The sequence below is a fragment of the Amblyomma mixtum genome, chromosome 5 (assembly GCF_055824585.1).
Source record: "Amblyomma mixtum isolate Tamu chromosome 5, ASM5582458v1, whole genome shotgun sequence".
NCBI classification, from domain to species: Eukaryota; Metazoa; Arthropoda; class Arachnida; order Ixodida; family Ixodidae; genus Amblyomma; species Amblyomma mixtum.
Genome location: NC_143016.1, coordinates 20,556,921 through 20,571,226, shown reverse-complemented (window position 1 = coordinate 20,571,226; position 14,306 = coordinate 20,556,921). Strand labels below are relative to the sequence as shown.

At 51.4% G+C, this 14,306-nt stretch overlaps 1 protein-coding gene across 3 annotated transcripts in view; it reads left to right on the top strand.

The window, feature by feature from the left end:
- Positions 1-14,306, top strand: part of LOC149341461 (uncharacterized) — a 142,179-nt gene that overhangs the window by 61,588 nt on the left and 66,285 nt on the right. Inside the window, exon 1 of one of the 3 annotated variants that reach the window (XM_089543563.1) lies at positions 1,612-1,822. The exons of the other annotated variants lie outside the window; for them this stretch is intronic. Within the exon in view, the coding sequence (XP_089399689.1) occupies positions 1,627-1,822 (196 nt within the window). The 5' untranslated portion in view covers positions 1,612-1,626. Of the gene's footprint in view, positions 1-1,611; positions 1,823-14,306 lie in introns of those variants that run through there. 3 annotated transcript variants of the gene reach the window in all.

Here is a 14,306-nt window from a genome sequence, read left to right as displayed (position 1 = left end):
CCCCATATTACATGTCGCCGCTCAAGTCCAGTTCCTCTGATTGTTTTCCGTTCAAGGTGTCATTATCTCGAGTTTGCTTTCCAACGCGCGCTGCTCGCTTTCGGTCGTGTTTGCGTTGAAGGCTGTGCTGCCGCTCGATCGCTTCACGCTTCCCCGCACTCTGCTCACAACACCTCCGAGTTCAGCGAGCCCACCTCAAAAAAAAAAAAAAGTTGCGCGCCGAGCACGAAGGCTACTCAGTGCAACCGCCGCGCCCTTCAGTGGCGGGGAAGGGGGGTGAGACCAAGGCTCGCAGCCAGCGCTTTTCAAAAGGCGCCCGCGGTGTGACGCCGTCGTCATCGTCGGCGGCGCGTGCAAGAATAACGGCTGCGTGCGCGCCGAACGGCGGAACACACGGGAATAACGCGTTCGACCTGACAAGCTGGGCGCGAGTTAACGAGCCAGGAATGAACGCTGGCGCGCGCGCGCGTGTGCGCGCACCCCCCTTTTTTGCATCTTCCCCCTCGTTCTCGTCCTGTGCCGCCTTCCTTTGTCTTGGGTCGTGCTCGCGCAGCTGACTTCTACGAAGGTTACGGGAAGGGGCACTGGAGGGGCTGAGGGAGGAGGGAGCCTTCTGTGGTGCCGCGTCGTCGAAAAGAAATGCCACACGTCAGGGGAGAAAGATGCGCTGGCGGATGGGGCTATCCAAGGAGAGCGTGTGTCTGTGTAGGCGTCTACACGGAGTGCATCGGCGGCTATACTGCTCAGCACCTCTTTGTTTTTCTGCCCCCTACTGCATTTGCGGTTTCTATAGGCGGAGCAGTGAAGGGCTAAACGTATGCGCCTGGTTTGTCGCTCGCAGGTGTTTCACTGCGGCGCCGGCGTCGTTAAACAAACTGAGGCGTTAAGTTGCGTGCAGTAATAGTTACGAAGCTTTAAAAAGGTATAGGAGCAGTGGCGGTAGGATGGATGGAAAACTTTATTATGCAAGCGAGTTTGGACCGTGCAAGGTCTCAGGGCCACTGCACAGCCCTCACATTACGCGCATGTGTCCAGGCCACGTAGGGCCAGCGGCGGTAGGAAAATAGTAGCTGCGACTGAAGGCAGGATGAAGCGCAAAGTGCACGGGCCTGTTCGAGTGGCTCCAGCTGGGCTACTATCACTGCCGCGTGCAGAAATAGGAGAGATATGAGAGGAGGAAAGATGTAAAGACCGCTTCAGTAACAGATACGTCCCATCTATAAAAATAGCGACGCTAATGTGAACACGTGTACCCCTACAGACGCGTTAAATGGGTTTGGCTGCATTATGCGCGCTACTCGGATAGTTTCACCGCATTAGACGAATTTCTATACAGCTCGCGGCAACGGTTGTTGCCATGAGATATCCAACATCCGTCGCCTCGCTCCATCCAGTGTATATCTCGTTTCCCACAGGAAATGGTTGGTTACGGGATACGCTCGTTCCAGAAAGAGAACAATAGCGCGAGACTTTCTTTGGCGAGGGAAAAAAAAATAAAGAAAGAGCGAACAGAGGAATGAAAAAAAACGGGGGGGGGGGGGGGGGGAGTAGAGAAGGCAGAGTATCACATGAGATGACGGACGGCTTGCGATGCCGCGCGAAGCAAGCGTGCTCCCTCGTTCTGTGATGGCGCATATGCACGTGCTTGTTTGCGTGTTATTGGGGCGGCGTGCGTGCGACTTCCGCTCGCTCGGTTGGCCGTCGCTGTCGCCAGGTATTCGGTGCTCCGAGTATCGGGTGACGTTCCCACCGTGCCTGCGCGATTGCGCTCTGTGCAGCGTGCGATCGAGAGAGGATGCACACGTCGCGGAAATCTTCCACGGTATACTTGCGTGCATGGCGTGAACGTGCGCTCTGCTGGCGAATTTATTATTATTATTATTATTATTATTATTATTATTATTATTATTATTATTATTATTATTATTATTATTATTATTATTATTATTATTATTATTATTATTATTATTATTATTATTATTGAGCATAACAGAAAGCAGGGCTAATTTAACCGCGACCTAAATGGAAAGGCAGGCCTGTCCACTTTATGTTCTCCTTCCGTGGCATCCTTAATACCAATATTCATTTTCAGTCGCTAATCCCCACCAGGCGTCGCACTTCCTGTGCTGAGGTGCGCCGTGCTAAATCAGGCTGGCTTAAGAATGAGACAGGGTAGACGTATGCGTGAACAGGGAAACGATATTTGTGTAGCCAACGGGAGCAGTGTTCTGGTAGACTGTGAAGCTGTACAACCAGACATCAAAGAAGACATGATCAGCCTTCCGGTAGCTTTGGGTTTTAGGGATAGTGAAAGAACAATTAACCCATCGGCGTTAGAGCCGAAGAAGAGTATATTGTACTGGTGGAGTAAGGGCAGAATGAAGGAATTGCACTAATCGTCACAGAAATCAATGTAGTCTATAGATTAGAACGTTGGAAGAAGAAAAAAAGCTTAGAATGGCTGAAAACAAAAAGAAAACAGAGCAGGGCTAAAAGTAAAGCAAAAAAATGGTGCGAAATAAATAAAACAGCCACTTTATTTCACCAGGCATGGTGGCGCTCGCCACTGCCTCGATTCAAAGTGAATTCCAATAAAATCTATCACGGACTGCTAGAGCACAGCTTCTGTCTGAAATATATACAGGCCGTAGAGTGAGCATCTGGGCCGTGAAGCGTTGCTCGTTTTGCACGGCCAGAGCTCCGTATCCCCCGAGGGTGAGTGCGACTCCTGCACTTCCGAAGCCCGGGAGTTCTAGGGGTGCAGCGAGACTTCCACTGCATGACCCCGCAGTAGATCCGAAGGACTGTATACTTTTGAGAAAGAACGTCCGCTTTGTACGCGTTGGTTATATTATGAGCCGAAGTCGTTCTCCGCTACCTGCGTGTAGTGGCTGGTGTACGGTGTTTACACACGCGAGACGTCTTGCAACACCCTCTGTCCTCCGTGTGGCGCTGTACGCGAACGCGGCGACCTAGCGTGTCCTTCATCTCGATCCGTCTCCTCGGTCGCACATCGTCGTCCTCGGTGGCGCGCCAAACAGGCGTCTCCTTTCACATGCGCCCGGGGAACAGAGGACGCGAGGAACGAGCGCGTACGTGCACACGTCCGCTGCTGCTGCTGCTGCCTTGGGCTTTGACTGCGCGGCAGGTTCGGCTTACCGGCGGCCGCTTCCTGCCGTCGCGACGTCTTCTAGTGTTTCTTCCCGCGCGCACGTACGACGCGCCTCGTGACGACAGGAAGGGACGGAGAGAGACAAGGGGAGGCCTACTCCGCTGACATAGCGTTTTCCATGTACCGGCTGGGCTCTCGGGTTGGTATACGCGTGAGTGCGTGTGGTCGAGGCGCGCTGGGTAGGCGCATCCAACCTTGTACGTTGGTGGTGGCTACACGGCGCGAGTAATCCCGGGCCTCGCGTACGCCGGGTGTCAGGTGTGCGCCTCGCGTGTCTTGTAGTCCGGTACAAGCGTGTCAGGTGTGCTCGTTTTCTTAACACGCTTTCCACGTGGCTAACTTTTTTTCTTATTCTGTTAGGTGTCTAGTGCTCTTCAATCGGCGTCTGGCAAAACAGCGCCTATACCTCCTTCACTCTTCGTTTGTTACTGCTCGGCAAGGTTTCGCGATCATGTAGAAGTAGTCGAAGAGGGAAAGGGCGAGAAAATAAAGGAAGGGGAGGAAGAGGGGAGGGCATCACGGAGGGCATCATGTGAAGCCGCGCTCGTTTACATGCCAAACAGTTCCGGGTTGGGGACAAAATGAAAAGAACTGAGCTTACAAATGAATTAATGGCACGGCTTTGATGCTTACGGTATTTTCCTTTTTTGTCATATAGGCACTGGCGTGACTGTGACGAGTGGCTGCGACCTAATTAGGGCCGAAATTTTGTCATTTTGTGGGCTTGTAACCACTCTGTAAACTTCTTCACATGCACACCGTTTTACTGCACGGGACTACGTACATACCTCGCGCCCTGGTGTGGCTTGGCTGTCCACATGCGATTGTCTGAAATGAACAGGGTTGTGTGTGTGTGTTTTCATTCTCACGCCACTATACGCCGCGTACACTGAGTACAGCCTGTTCTCGGGTCTTTATTTTTGTGTGTGTGTGGTTGTGAGCAGCGTGACTTCGGCAGCATTGCTCGGGGAGACTGGCAGAGAAAGGTAGGAGGAGGGTTTAAGTAAGAGACGGAGCGATCTGTCAGTGTTTATCGCGGTGTGCCGCATCGGTGAACGCGTGAACGGGGGCCGACGGCCCCGGCTCTGCCTGCGGGATGTGTATACGTCACCGCCGTAAACGGCCGTCAGGCGTCGGCTTGTTTTATTGGCTCGTAAATGTGGCGCCTCGCCGGCGAAGACACGTAGCAACAGGCGGCGGAGGCGTGGAGGTGGAGCGCGCGAACGCCGCGAGTGTACCTGCCGAGGAAGCACGCCATCTATCGGCGCCGCTTCGAAAGTTGTTCCTCGTCCTCACTTTGGGAAAGGGGACGAGCGCAAATCGCTAGAGAGAGAAAATAATTGAGGGAGACCTCCGCTACGGCACCTCTTTCTTTCTTTCTTTCTTTCTTTCTTTCTTTCTTTCTTTCTTTCTTTCTTTCTTTCTTTCTTTCTTTCTTTCTTTCTTTCTTTCTTTCTTTCTTTCTTTCTTTCTTTCTTTCTTCCTTTCTTTCTTTCTTCTTTCACTCCCACCTTTATCCCTTCCCTTACGGCGCGGTTCAGGTATCCACCGAGATATGTGAGACAGATACTGCGCCATTTCCTTTCATGTGTTAATCGTCCTGACCGGGAACGATGTGACAACGATACCAACAATACGCAAAGAAAGCACTGAAGGAATCTGGTGACGATTAATTTGCCCTTCTTCCATTGGTATTGGCGATTTGTGGCGTCACGACTAGCGGCATGATTCGCGCGATGTGCTGACGCCGAAAACTTACATTCTCTCAGTGAAGCCTTCATGTAGAAAATATTTCAAGTTAATTGATATGCGCATAGGTGTACCGATTATTTGCAGCAATTTGACCCGTATGGAAGTTGATTTCTCGCAACAAGGGCGCTCATATTTCATTACTCGGCTTATTACACGTACGAAGAACAGAAGCAGTCTGACCTGCGAGATTTATGAATAGACAGAAAAAAAGAAAAAATGAAAAGAGAGAACGGAAGCCCGGCAACGCCTGAGTGAAAACGCGTGTATACCCTGAGAGCTTGGGAGCTGGTATAATGAATAGACGAAAACTAAGGGCACGAAAGGTGTTCACTTTCTAGTCTCGACATGTGCTCGCTGCAGTCCAGCGCAAGTTAATTAGCGTTCGCGAACCGGTGGTCCGCTCTTGCGCTCAATTAATTCTCCTGGCGCCAACTTTCCATCAGCGCACGTGTGTCCGCCAGAGCAAGTTTGGCCGAGCCGGGCTGCTACAAGAAGCGCCTATCCGTCATCTCGGTTTTTGGCGAAGTGCTTTTTCTTCCCCCCCACGCGGTTATGCATGAAAAAATTGTCTCTCTTTAATTGACCTCATCGATTCGGTTTAGCGCCGATGTGGACCTAGAACGCGGTGAAAAGAAAGAGGAGGAATATGTGGGTGTTGGTAGTTTATGGTGAAGACGTGGTTTTGCTGGGGATTTTGTCATGCCGGAAGGGAGTTTTTAACTGCGGATGTGACATAAAAAAGGAAAAAAATATGAACTTGCTGGGAACACTTTGACGTACAGTGGAAAGGCCTTCGTTTGTTCTTCGAGTAGACTGAACACCTTAATTTGTTTTCAAGTCAACATGGTAACACCGCGGTAAGGATACCAACACAAAATTTTAGTTTATCATAATTTATATTGCTTTTTTTTCCATCTTTAGAGTTCACTAAGACAAGATATTACGCGCAGATAGGCTGACTGCCAACCATTCTGGCTATAGCGTTGTTGTTGCTGTTGTTTTCAGTATCCTTTTTTCTTTTATTTTCCATTAAGCATATCATTAGCAGCGGCGCGTTTTAGTGTATTCATTTCCGACGTCTATTGAGGCAGGTCACTATTGAGGGCCCGTTAGTTTGACGTACTCGTATTTATTCAACCAACAAAGAAAATTGGTGTCAACACGGAAGTAGTAAGTTACTGGCGATAAAAGAGATGCAAGTTTGTTCGCATGGACCATGTGGCAAAAATCTTTGTCGAAGCATGCATGGTTTTTTTAGATGGGTCACATTGTTAGAGCGAAGACGTTGTAGAAACGACACGAGCTCGCGCCTCTAACGTGTGGAGGAAACAAGCGATGCTGCTTTTTATTGCCGCCTGTTTGTGCCCGACTTGGGGCATCCACCACTTTAGCATAGCATCACGCACTTTTGTACTAGATGGCGATTTTGGAGAAGCTGTCCCAAACTGCCCAGGACACTTTCCAGTGGACAGTTAAATTGTGACGTCACCAGCTAGCCGTACACGTAGATCTGCAACCAGCGTTAGTGAGAACGATGTGTAAAAAACACGGGCGACTGACGACGGCAATAATAAAAAATAAGAAAACGAACAGGAAATAATTTTTCGACGTATGATGGCGCGCGAAGCAGTCCAGAGGATATCGACAGGGGCGTGCAATGATGACTGCGTGGAGAAGCGAGAAAAATGAAAAATGTCGTTCGAGTAAGAAAATGAAACTGGGAAGAAAAAGCACAGGGCATTTGTAGCGGACTTTTTTTTTTTTTTTTACAAACGAACCAGAGGGTGAAATTAAAAACGCATCTTCGCGCAACTAACTGCTTGCGGCTCGTCACAGCCTGTAATTTATTTCCCGTGTCGCCTTTTGTTTTACCTTCGCCTTTCATCCTCCGTGGAGGCCACCACGACTGCCCAGCATGTATGGCGCGGGAAAACTTACATTAATGCCAGCCGGTGTGTATCGCAGTGCGGCATAGCGGAGCAGAGTAAAACGAGGGGTCAGGCAGGGAGAGGGAAAGCGTGAAGAGCGAAGGGAAAGACGTATGCGTGCGGAGAGGGGAGAGAGAAGGAGGAGGAGGGTGAACAGCGGGTGGAGAGTACCGGTCCCGGTCGGACGGACGCAGCGATGAAAAACGGCGGTGGACGGTTTCTTTTTCTCCTGCGAAGGCGGCTGCCCCCCATAATTAGCCTTGATGCGGGGAAGCGCCCTCTCGGGATGCCGCCTGGCTGCCGTTCGCCGCGCGGGGCAGGGCCGCCACTGCCGCCGGGTGTGCCCAGCATGGTGTTGTGGCGCCAGACGCGGATTCGGGAAGAGTTTTCGTTCGCCCCACGCCGCTCCCCGGGAGAGCCATATGGCACCGCCCCGTGTTGTTATTGCCCGCCGTATCATCGTTGCTTCTTGCAGTTTCACTGGCGCCTTCTGTTGTGAACTGGTTGTTCGAGAATGGCTTGCCCTTGCTTTCGCCCCCTAAGAGACCTGCTTCGTTTTCATGCCCGTTTATGGTAAATCTCTCGTCGTGGCACAAAGGTTGCGCCTGGCATGGATGTAAATTAATATGAATGCGGTGAAATCGTCTGTTGTTTATGTGTTTCCTTGGAAAGGGTGCGAGTGTGTGTGCGTGTGTGTGTGTGCGAGGGGGGGGGGGGGGAAGCAATGGCATTAGTTCTCTGGGAATTTGCGTATTTCTCTATATTGCATTTTGTTTCCTCTCCTTAGAGCCTCGCGTTTTCCATCCACTTGCGTATGTTTGCTTTCAAAAGTGCGCACTTAAGTTGGTTTATTATGTGTGACTTTCGTAATTCGTAAAATCCGCCCTACTCCCTTCTATTTTTCTTTCCGAGCCTAAAGAATAAACTTATAAAAAGATATACCCCAATCGGTGATTGTTTTAATGAGCTACAAGCTAGCTGCTGATGAGCGCCGGTAGTCTGCGGGGTGTTTGCGCAAGATTGCCACTGCGACACGGAAGTTCGGAAAACACTAGTACAGTGGGTATATTATTTCGTTCTGTGCAGTGTCTTCATTGAACGCGTCTAGGCTCATCAGCGCCTTTTTTCATTCACCTGCCAGTGCTGAGAACAGTTTTCAAGCCCCCCCCCCCCCCCCCCCTCCCCCAGAATCGGATCTTCCTTCTAGGAGACGCGTTCCCCCAGTTACCGGACCCAAAGGAGAAACGGCGGTGTCCCATATTTCGCCACTTTCAGCGTCGGTGTGCGCATGATGTATTGCAGCTTGCACGCGGTGCGCCCTAATGGAGGCAGCTTTCTCTCTGCCCCATCGTTCTCCCTTCCTTCCGGTCCGCTGCGCCAGACCGCCCGAGTTGGCGTAGTGTCCAGCGTGTTGCACGGAACTGTTTCCCAGACTGGCCGGGCGGGCGTGGCTGCCTCCCTTCCGGTGGCCGCATCTCACTCGGCGCCCGGCCATCCATACGCGTGCGCGCTGCCAGGTGCACGGCGGTATCGGGCAGGGCGTCGCGCGGAGAGATGGAAAAGCGATGCGGGGGCGGCGCTGCTCGTAGCATTGCACAGCGGCGTATATAGTAGTCAGTCGCCGCGGAGGGGATGCGGTGGGTGAGGACGAAAGGGAGCTCGTGGAAGAGGCGGATACGAAGCCCGGCCGTTTCCACGGGGGCTTCCGGTTCGGTGGGCTCCCTCCGGTTCCCTTACCGGTTAGCCGCGCGTGCCCCGTCTGACTAGTTCCGTGCAGTGCGGGAGAGCCGGAGGTGTGTCGACGTTCGTGCGCGTCGTAGACAGGTCACAGATGCGGCGCGATCGACCGCTGCATCGCCAAGCGTAGTGACTGGTCTGCATTCACGCCTTTCGTGCCACCATTTCTATAGGCCATTCTAACGAGGTTTGGCAGTCACGCAATTTCAAGTTTCTGTCGTCTAAACTGACACGGACGAGGAAGAGAATAGTGGTTGTCACTAGCCCTGACGCCAGAAGGCAGTAGACAGCTTTGATGTCATCCTGCACCCTAGCTGCCTTGAGTAGCGATGCACGGAATTCATAGTGCGAGTGAGGGTGAGGGTATGGATTCAGCGAGTGAGGGATAGCCCGCGGGGGCCCTCTCACGCTCCACTCTTCCCGAACGGAGCCGCACTGTGCGTGCATGTCTGTGTGTTACAGACGCACGGCTGTTACGCTCTTATTAATGTGCAAAAAAAAGGAGCGCAGACAGGCGTCGCCGCTGCGGTCCCTCTCAGTCGACTTCTCTCAGGAGTCTTTTCCATGTCTGTGCGCGTGACAGCCGTGCTGGCTTTCGCTTTCCGACCCCTTTTCTATACTTAGAGCAGTGTTTCCTTTTTATGATTCTGCTTACTTTTTTGCGTTCTTCTCGAGTTTATTGTTTTTTCTTTTCTTTTAAGTTGCTGCAGATTCTTCGCGTTCCCGTACAGAGAACTTCGCCGTCTCCACTCTCTCGGCCGATCGCTATGTTTTTCTTTATTCCTCGTTGCTTCGAAAACTAGTCAGCACATATTCATTCGTGTTGAAAGCACTTTATTTGGGTCTTCGTAATAACGCGAAGTTAGGTAAAACAACGTTCGCGCATGCTACCGTTATCGCTCAACGCCAAAAGTAGAACGCCTTCAACCCAAATATGTCAGGCTACGTCATCAACCTTGCCGCACAGTCTCCTTTGGAGAAGCGCGTGGACTAACGCTCCGCGTGTGAATTCGAATAGCAGCTCCCCCCCCCCCCTCCCCCCCCCTCCTCTTTTCTCTACTTCATTGCGTCCGCGAAATAATTACGAGCGACACCGCTGGAGCGTCTTGCTCCTGGCGGGGCCACTGCTCTCAGCGCATCGATTCGCTCCCGCCTCTGGGCCCGGGCTATCACGTCGGCCCATCTTGGCGGCGGCGGGGGCGGAGGCTGGGGAGCGCTTCAAAACCTAAACTGGGCGTGGTGTGCGTGCATGCTTGCCTGCTCCTGCTGCTTTCTCTCAGCGGCGTACGCTGCTGATTCCTGTGCTGTAGTACACGTGGTGTTGAAGACAATGCTCCAGGCGACATTGTTGCAACACCATGGTTAGGCTTTGGTTGGCGTGCAAACCGGCGCAATTGTTTCGAGTACGATACGACGGCGCGTTCCTTATTCCGCAAGTTCAAATGGTTCTGGCAGCTATCGCCTCGGGTTTTATGTATTGCACTTTCTATTTTTAAACAAGAAATGAAGGAACAAATCCCTTGAACCTAATACGCCTTCAAATACTCAGCCAACCTCGGCACAACGCCTCGTTCGAGCGCATTATTTTTTCGTGTTCCACGAGCCTCTCATGCAACAACGGCGTGTCCCGTGTACCCCGCACGAAAGATACGAGGAGGGCATCGCTGTGCTGCTGCAGCTAGTCTCGGAGACCACAGTTCCGCGCAGCTGTAAAGAGCACGTGAGGCTTAGCGTTTTCCGGCTCTATCTCCCCCTCGTGTTTCCTTCTCCTCTACCCCCTCCCCCATTTTTTTTTTGTTGTTGGCTGCCCGGCTATCGCTGACCGTTATCGTTTCTCGTGACTCTCTTACTCATGCGCGCACGTATTCGGATTTCAACGCATGTTGTAATATCGTGTTGTGTTGGGCTTTATGGCGCATAAGCGGCTAAACATGTTGTAATATTGATCCTTTCTTCAGTTGTGTGCGCCATAGCGTAAAAAGTATAGCTTTGTTATGATGGCCAGAGCGCCAGACTTACACTTCCTAATTTTAGCAGGAACCGACCGTGATCGGCAGACTAGCGTCATCGGTACAAGGGGAACTAAACGACCCATTCACTCTCCTTGAAAGCTGTACGACTTGAAGTTTTCTGCCGGCTGAGTCTAGCAACAAACATACTACGGAAAATGGCTGTAACGCAGGAATACCGATTTCTTGCGATGTGTGACAGCAAGATTGCGCGCAACCAAAAAGGCGTTTTAGGCGAAGACGGCACAGTAGTAGTAACGACGACGTGTTCTAGACGGGTCGCCGTGAGTATGCACGCGCGCGGTATTACGCCGTCGCAGTCGGTGATGCGTGCGCAACGCTCGTCTCTGCCGCCGGCGACAGCGCATCAGTGCTGTGTTGCAGCAGCTAGTGGAGGGAGGGAGGGGGGGCCTCCCTCTCACAGCAGCTCCGTTGGTGGCGGAGGAGGAGGCGGGAGAAGCCAGACTGCATCGATCCGGCCGGCGTCGTCTGGTCGGGCCGCCGCCACCCGCCACCGCCCTGAAACAATTCGCCGACGCCGCGGGAGCAGCGCGGGCGTTGAATATTGAACTGTCGGGCACCGTGCGTGTGGCGTCTGGACCTGGTGCAGCCCCGACTGGAGTCACAGCGAAAATTTTTTTCTTGTTGTTGTTGTTGTTACCGCATTCCTTTTCCACGCGTCACGACGCCGGCCTTGGAAGGGATATGCGGGGTGTTTCATGGAAGAAGTGATTTTCAAAAATAGGCTTTTTGGCGGAAAAATATGGCTTTTGCGGCATAGTATATTACCAGTGTTGGCGTACACGGGAAAGCCGGTGGATTATCTTTAGTAGTAAACTGGTTAACTAATTTCTAATAGTTAACTTTTTAACTATCACAGCTAGGCTGCTGACTGCAATTAGAGGTTTGTAGCCGGTCGTTAGTTGTAGACGCATCAGTTTTTAGAATTTCGAAAACGCGATCATCCTCGGCACTGTGGCTCGACAGGTTTTGTCTACATGGTGCCAAAAAACATGCGCTCTCGAAATGCATGCAGCAAAAGCAACCTTACCAGTGCATGTAACTAGTCAAAAAAAGCCAAATTTTGTCGCGCCACAGCGCCAAGGTTAATGGCGTTTTCAAAATTCTAAAAACTGATATGACTACTACTGACTACCCGCTACAAATCTCTAATTTCGACTAGATGCCGTACTCTAATAGTTAAAAAGTTAGTTATTAAAAATCAGTTAACCAGCTTACTACTTAGAACGATTCACCGGTTTTCTGGCGCTCGCCAACACTGGTAATACTGTGCTGAAAAAGCCATACTTTTACCTCAAGTAATTTATTTCTGAGAATTACTTAAAATCTTCCCTGAAACACCCTGTAGATACTTTCGCCTGTTTCCAGCACACCAAGCACCAACTTTTCCAACGAGTATTGCGGAAACGGAGGCCTTTCAATTACATTTTTGCTTTGCTGTATAATGCGCAAATTGCTGATTGCATGGTTGCAAAATTGTTAATGCATCTGGAGCGTTTCGCGAAGAGCACTGAATGTGCTGCTGAGCACATTCGGCGCGCGTAGTTTTGTTGTGCCTTGTTGAGTCTGCTCATTTTATACTAGCGCGGCGAAGTGAACTGCATCGCATCTAACCGTGTCGTAAACACCCGCAGGTTGTACCTCCAAGTCCGGCGTTTACTTCCAAAACTCTCTTGATCGCTAAGGGGACTGGCAAGTCTGGGTTCACTGCACTGTATCGCGGCCACCTGGCGATCGAGCCGTTGTTAAAACGAGGCCTGTCGGGACGAACTATCCATGGCGCGCCTGCATATACTCAAGACGCCTGCCTATACAAGGGCCTGCCTGTACACAGCGTCTCCCTGTGTTCTCGCTGCGCCGTGGCAGCGTTAAAAACAACGCGCGCTTCAACACGGCCCACTTTGGCTGTTTGCGCGAAATTCGCTGGCGAGTGTTTTGCTTTCTTTAGTTTTATCTTTCTCTCCGGCGCGACCGCTCGCCTGGAAGATGCGGAGCCCAGCAGAATCGAGCGCTCTAATTTGGGGCTCACGCCCCTTCTCCTCTGCTTCTAGGCTAGGCGCGTGCTGTTCAAAGCGATAAACGGGAAAGGGTGGTGTGTGCTTTTCTCTTTTCGCTGTTTTTTTTTTTTTTCGGTGGAAAAAAAAAAAAGATGCGGTACGTACGTCCCGGGGCGCCGCTCACTAAAGCGATCGTTGGGCTTCAGCTTTAAAATATCGCATGCAAATTTAGCAGCCAGCGTGTGGGTGATGCCTCTGCCTGAAAGCAAGCAGCTGCAGGCTGACAGCAATGTAAAAAAAGAACAAAGAAGTTTACACATCACATGTCCGGTCATGGTGAATGTCCGAACGGAGTCCAGAAGGGTGGCAGGCTAGAGCGGGCATCAAGAGACGCTTTCCCTTAAATAGAGAGGTTTAGCATAGTTGTATACGTATCAGCGTAGCCGCGTGTACCGGATTAACGTTTGTCAGCTGCCCACGCGCAGTTGCACTCTGTGTGTTTAAGGCGTAACGCGCACTTCACATTGCGAGTGCGCAGCAAGCAAATGTTAACCCGATATATATCTACGCTAATCCGTGTAAACTGGGCTAAAGCTCTCCATTAGCTTCCCGCGGCAACCCTTGCGGGGAAGGGTGTGAAGTGGGCGACGAGGGAGGGAAACGGCGCGTGATATACTGTCCAGCTATTCTGTCCATGATCTTGTGGACATTGTAGAAGCAGCGAAAAAGATTGTATGCGTTTTTAACTCGCCATTACAGTGCGTAAACATGTGCGCAGATCAGCGTAGTGTTTATTGGCGACTTGTTGAGTTTGTAAAAATGTCAGTGAAATGTCTCGAACTGCTGGAGAACCTCTGTGCGTTGTAACGGGAAACAGTGAGTGGGAGGCGAGGTCGTACCAGGGACACAGAACACACATAAAAAAAAAAGAGAAAAGAACTGGTCTGAAACAGGTGCACGAATTCAGCGGACGAACACACGAAGAAATGCGTCGACAGGTGACATCGTAGAAACAAGAAAAATTCAGCAACAAGGTGTGTGCGAGGCCGACGCTCGGGATGTGGAATTGGAGAGGATTGGAAGAAAAAATCTTCCTGCTTTGGATGTAGGAGTAGAGGTAGCAGTCCGCGTTGTGTTGGCGTTGTTACTGCTGCTGCTGTTGATGATGATAATGATGATTATGGGGACTACAACGATAACGACTTTGAAAAGCTGGGACGGAAATTAAAATTAAGCAGTCAGAGTGAACAGGCGCGCGCAATAACTGTGCGCCTCTGGTAAGCAGCGGCAGTCCGTCAGTGCTGTCTCCGATGCAGTGCATGATGACATTCGAGGTCACCGGGAGTGTCAGACGAGCCTTTCGGCGCTGTGCACCTCGCTTGCTGCATAATGCACGCGTGACACTGCGCGCCGCTTCTCCCACCGCGCGTGTGAAGCTTCGCTGCTGACCGTTCGCGTTCGCGAGACACGCATGTGTGGACGGGAGACAAAAAGAAATCGCGATGTCGACCGAGTGCTCCTCCCAAATGAAGGCGGAAACATGCGCGGCGGAACGTAATCCATCTTGGTCGTCGTTGTTTGCGCCTGTTAAATAACTAACACTGGCGCCACCGTTGGATGGTGCGTACGCGCGGAGCTGTTTTATGCAGTGCGCCGGCAGCAACGCCTCGTCGTCACTGTCTAGCGTTTG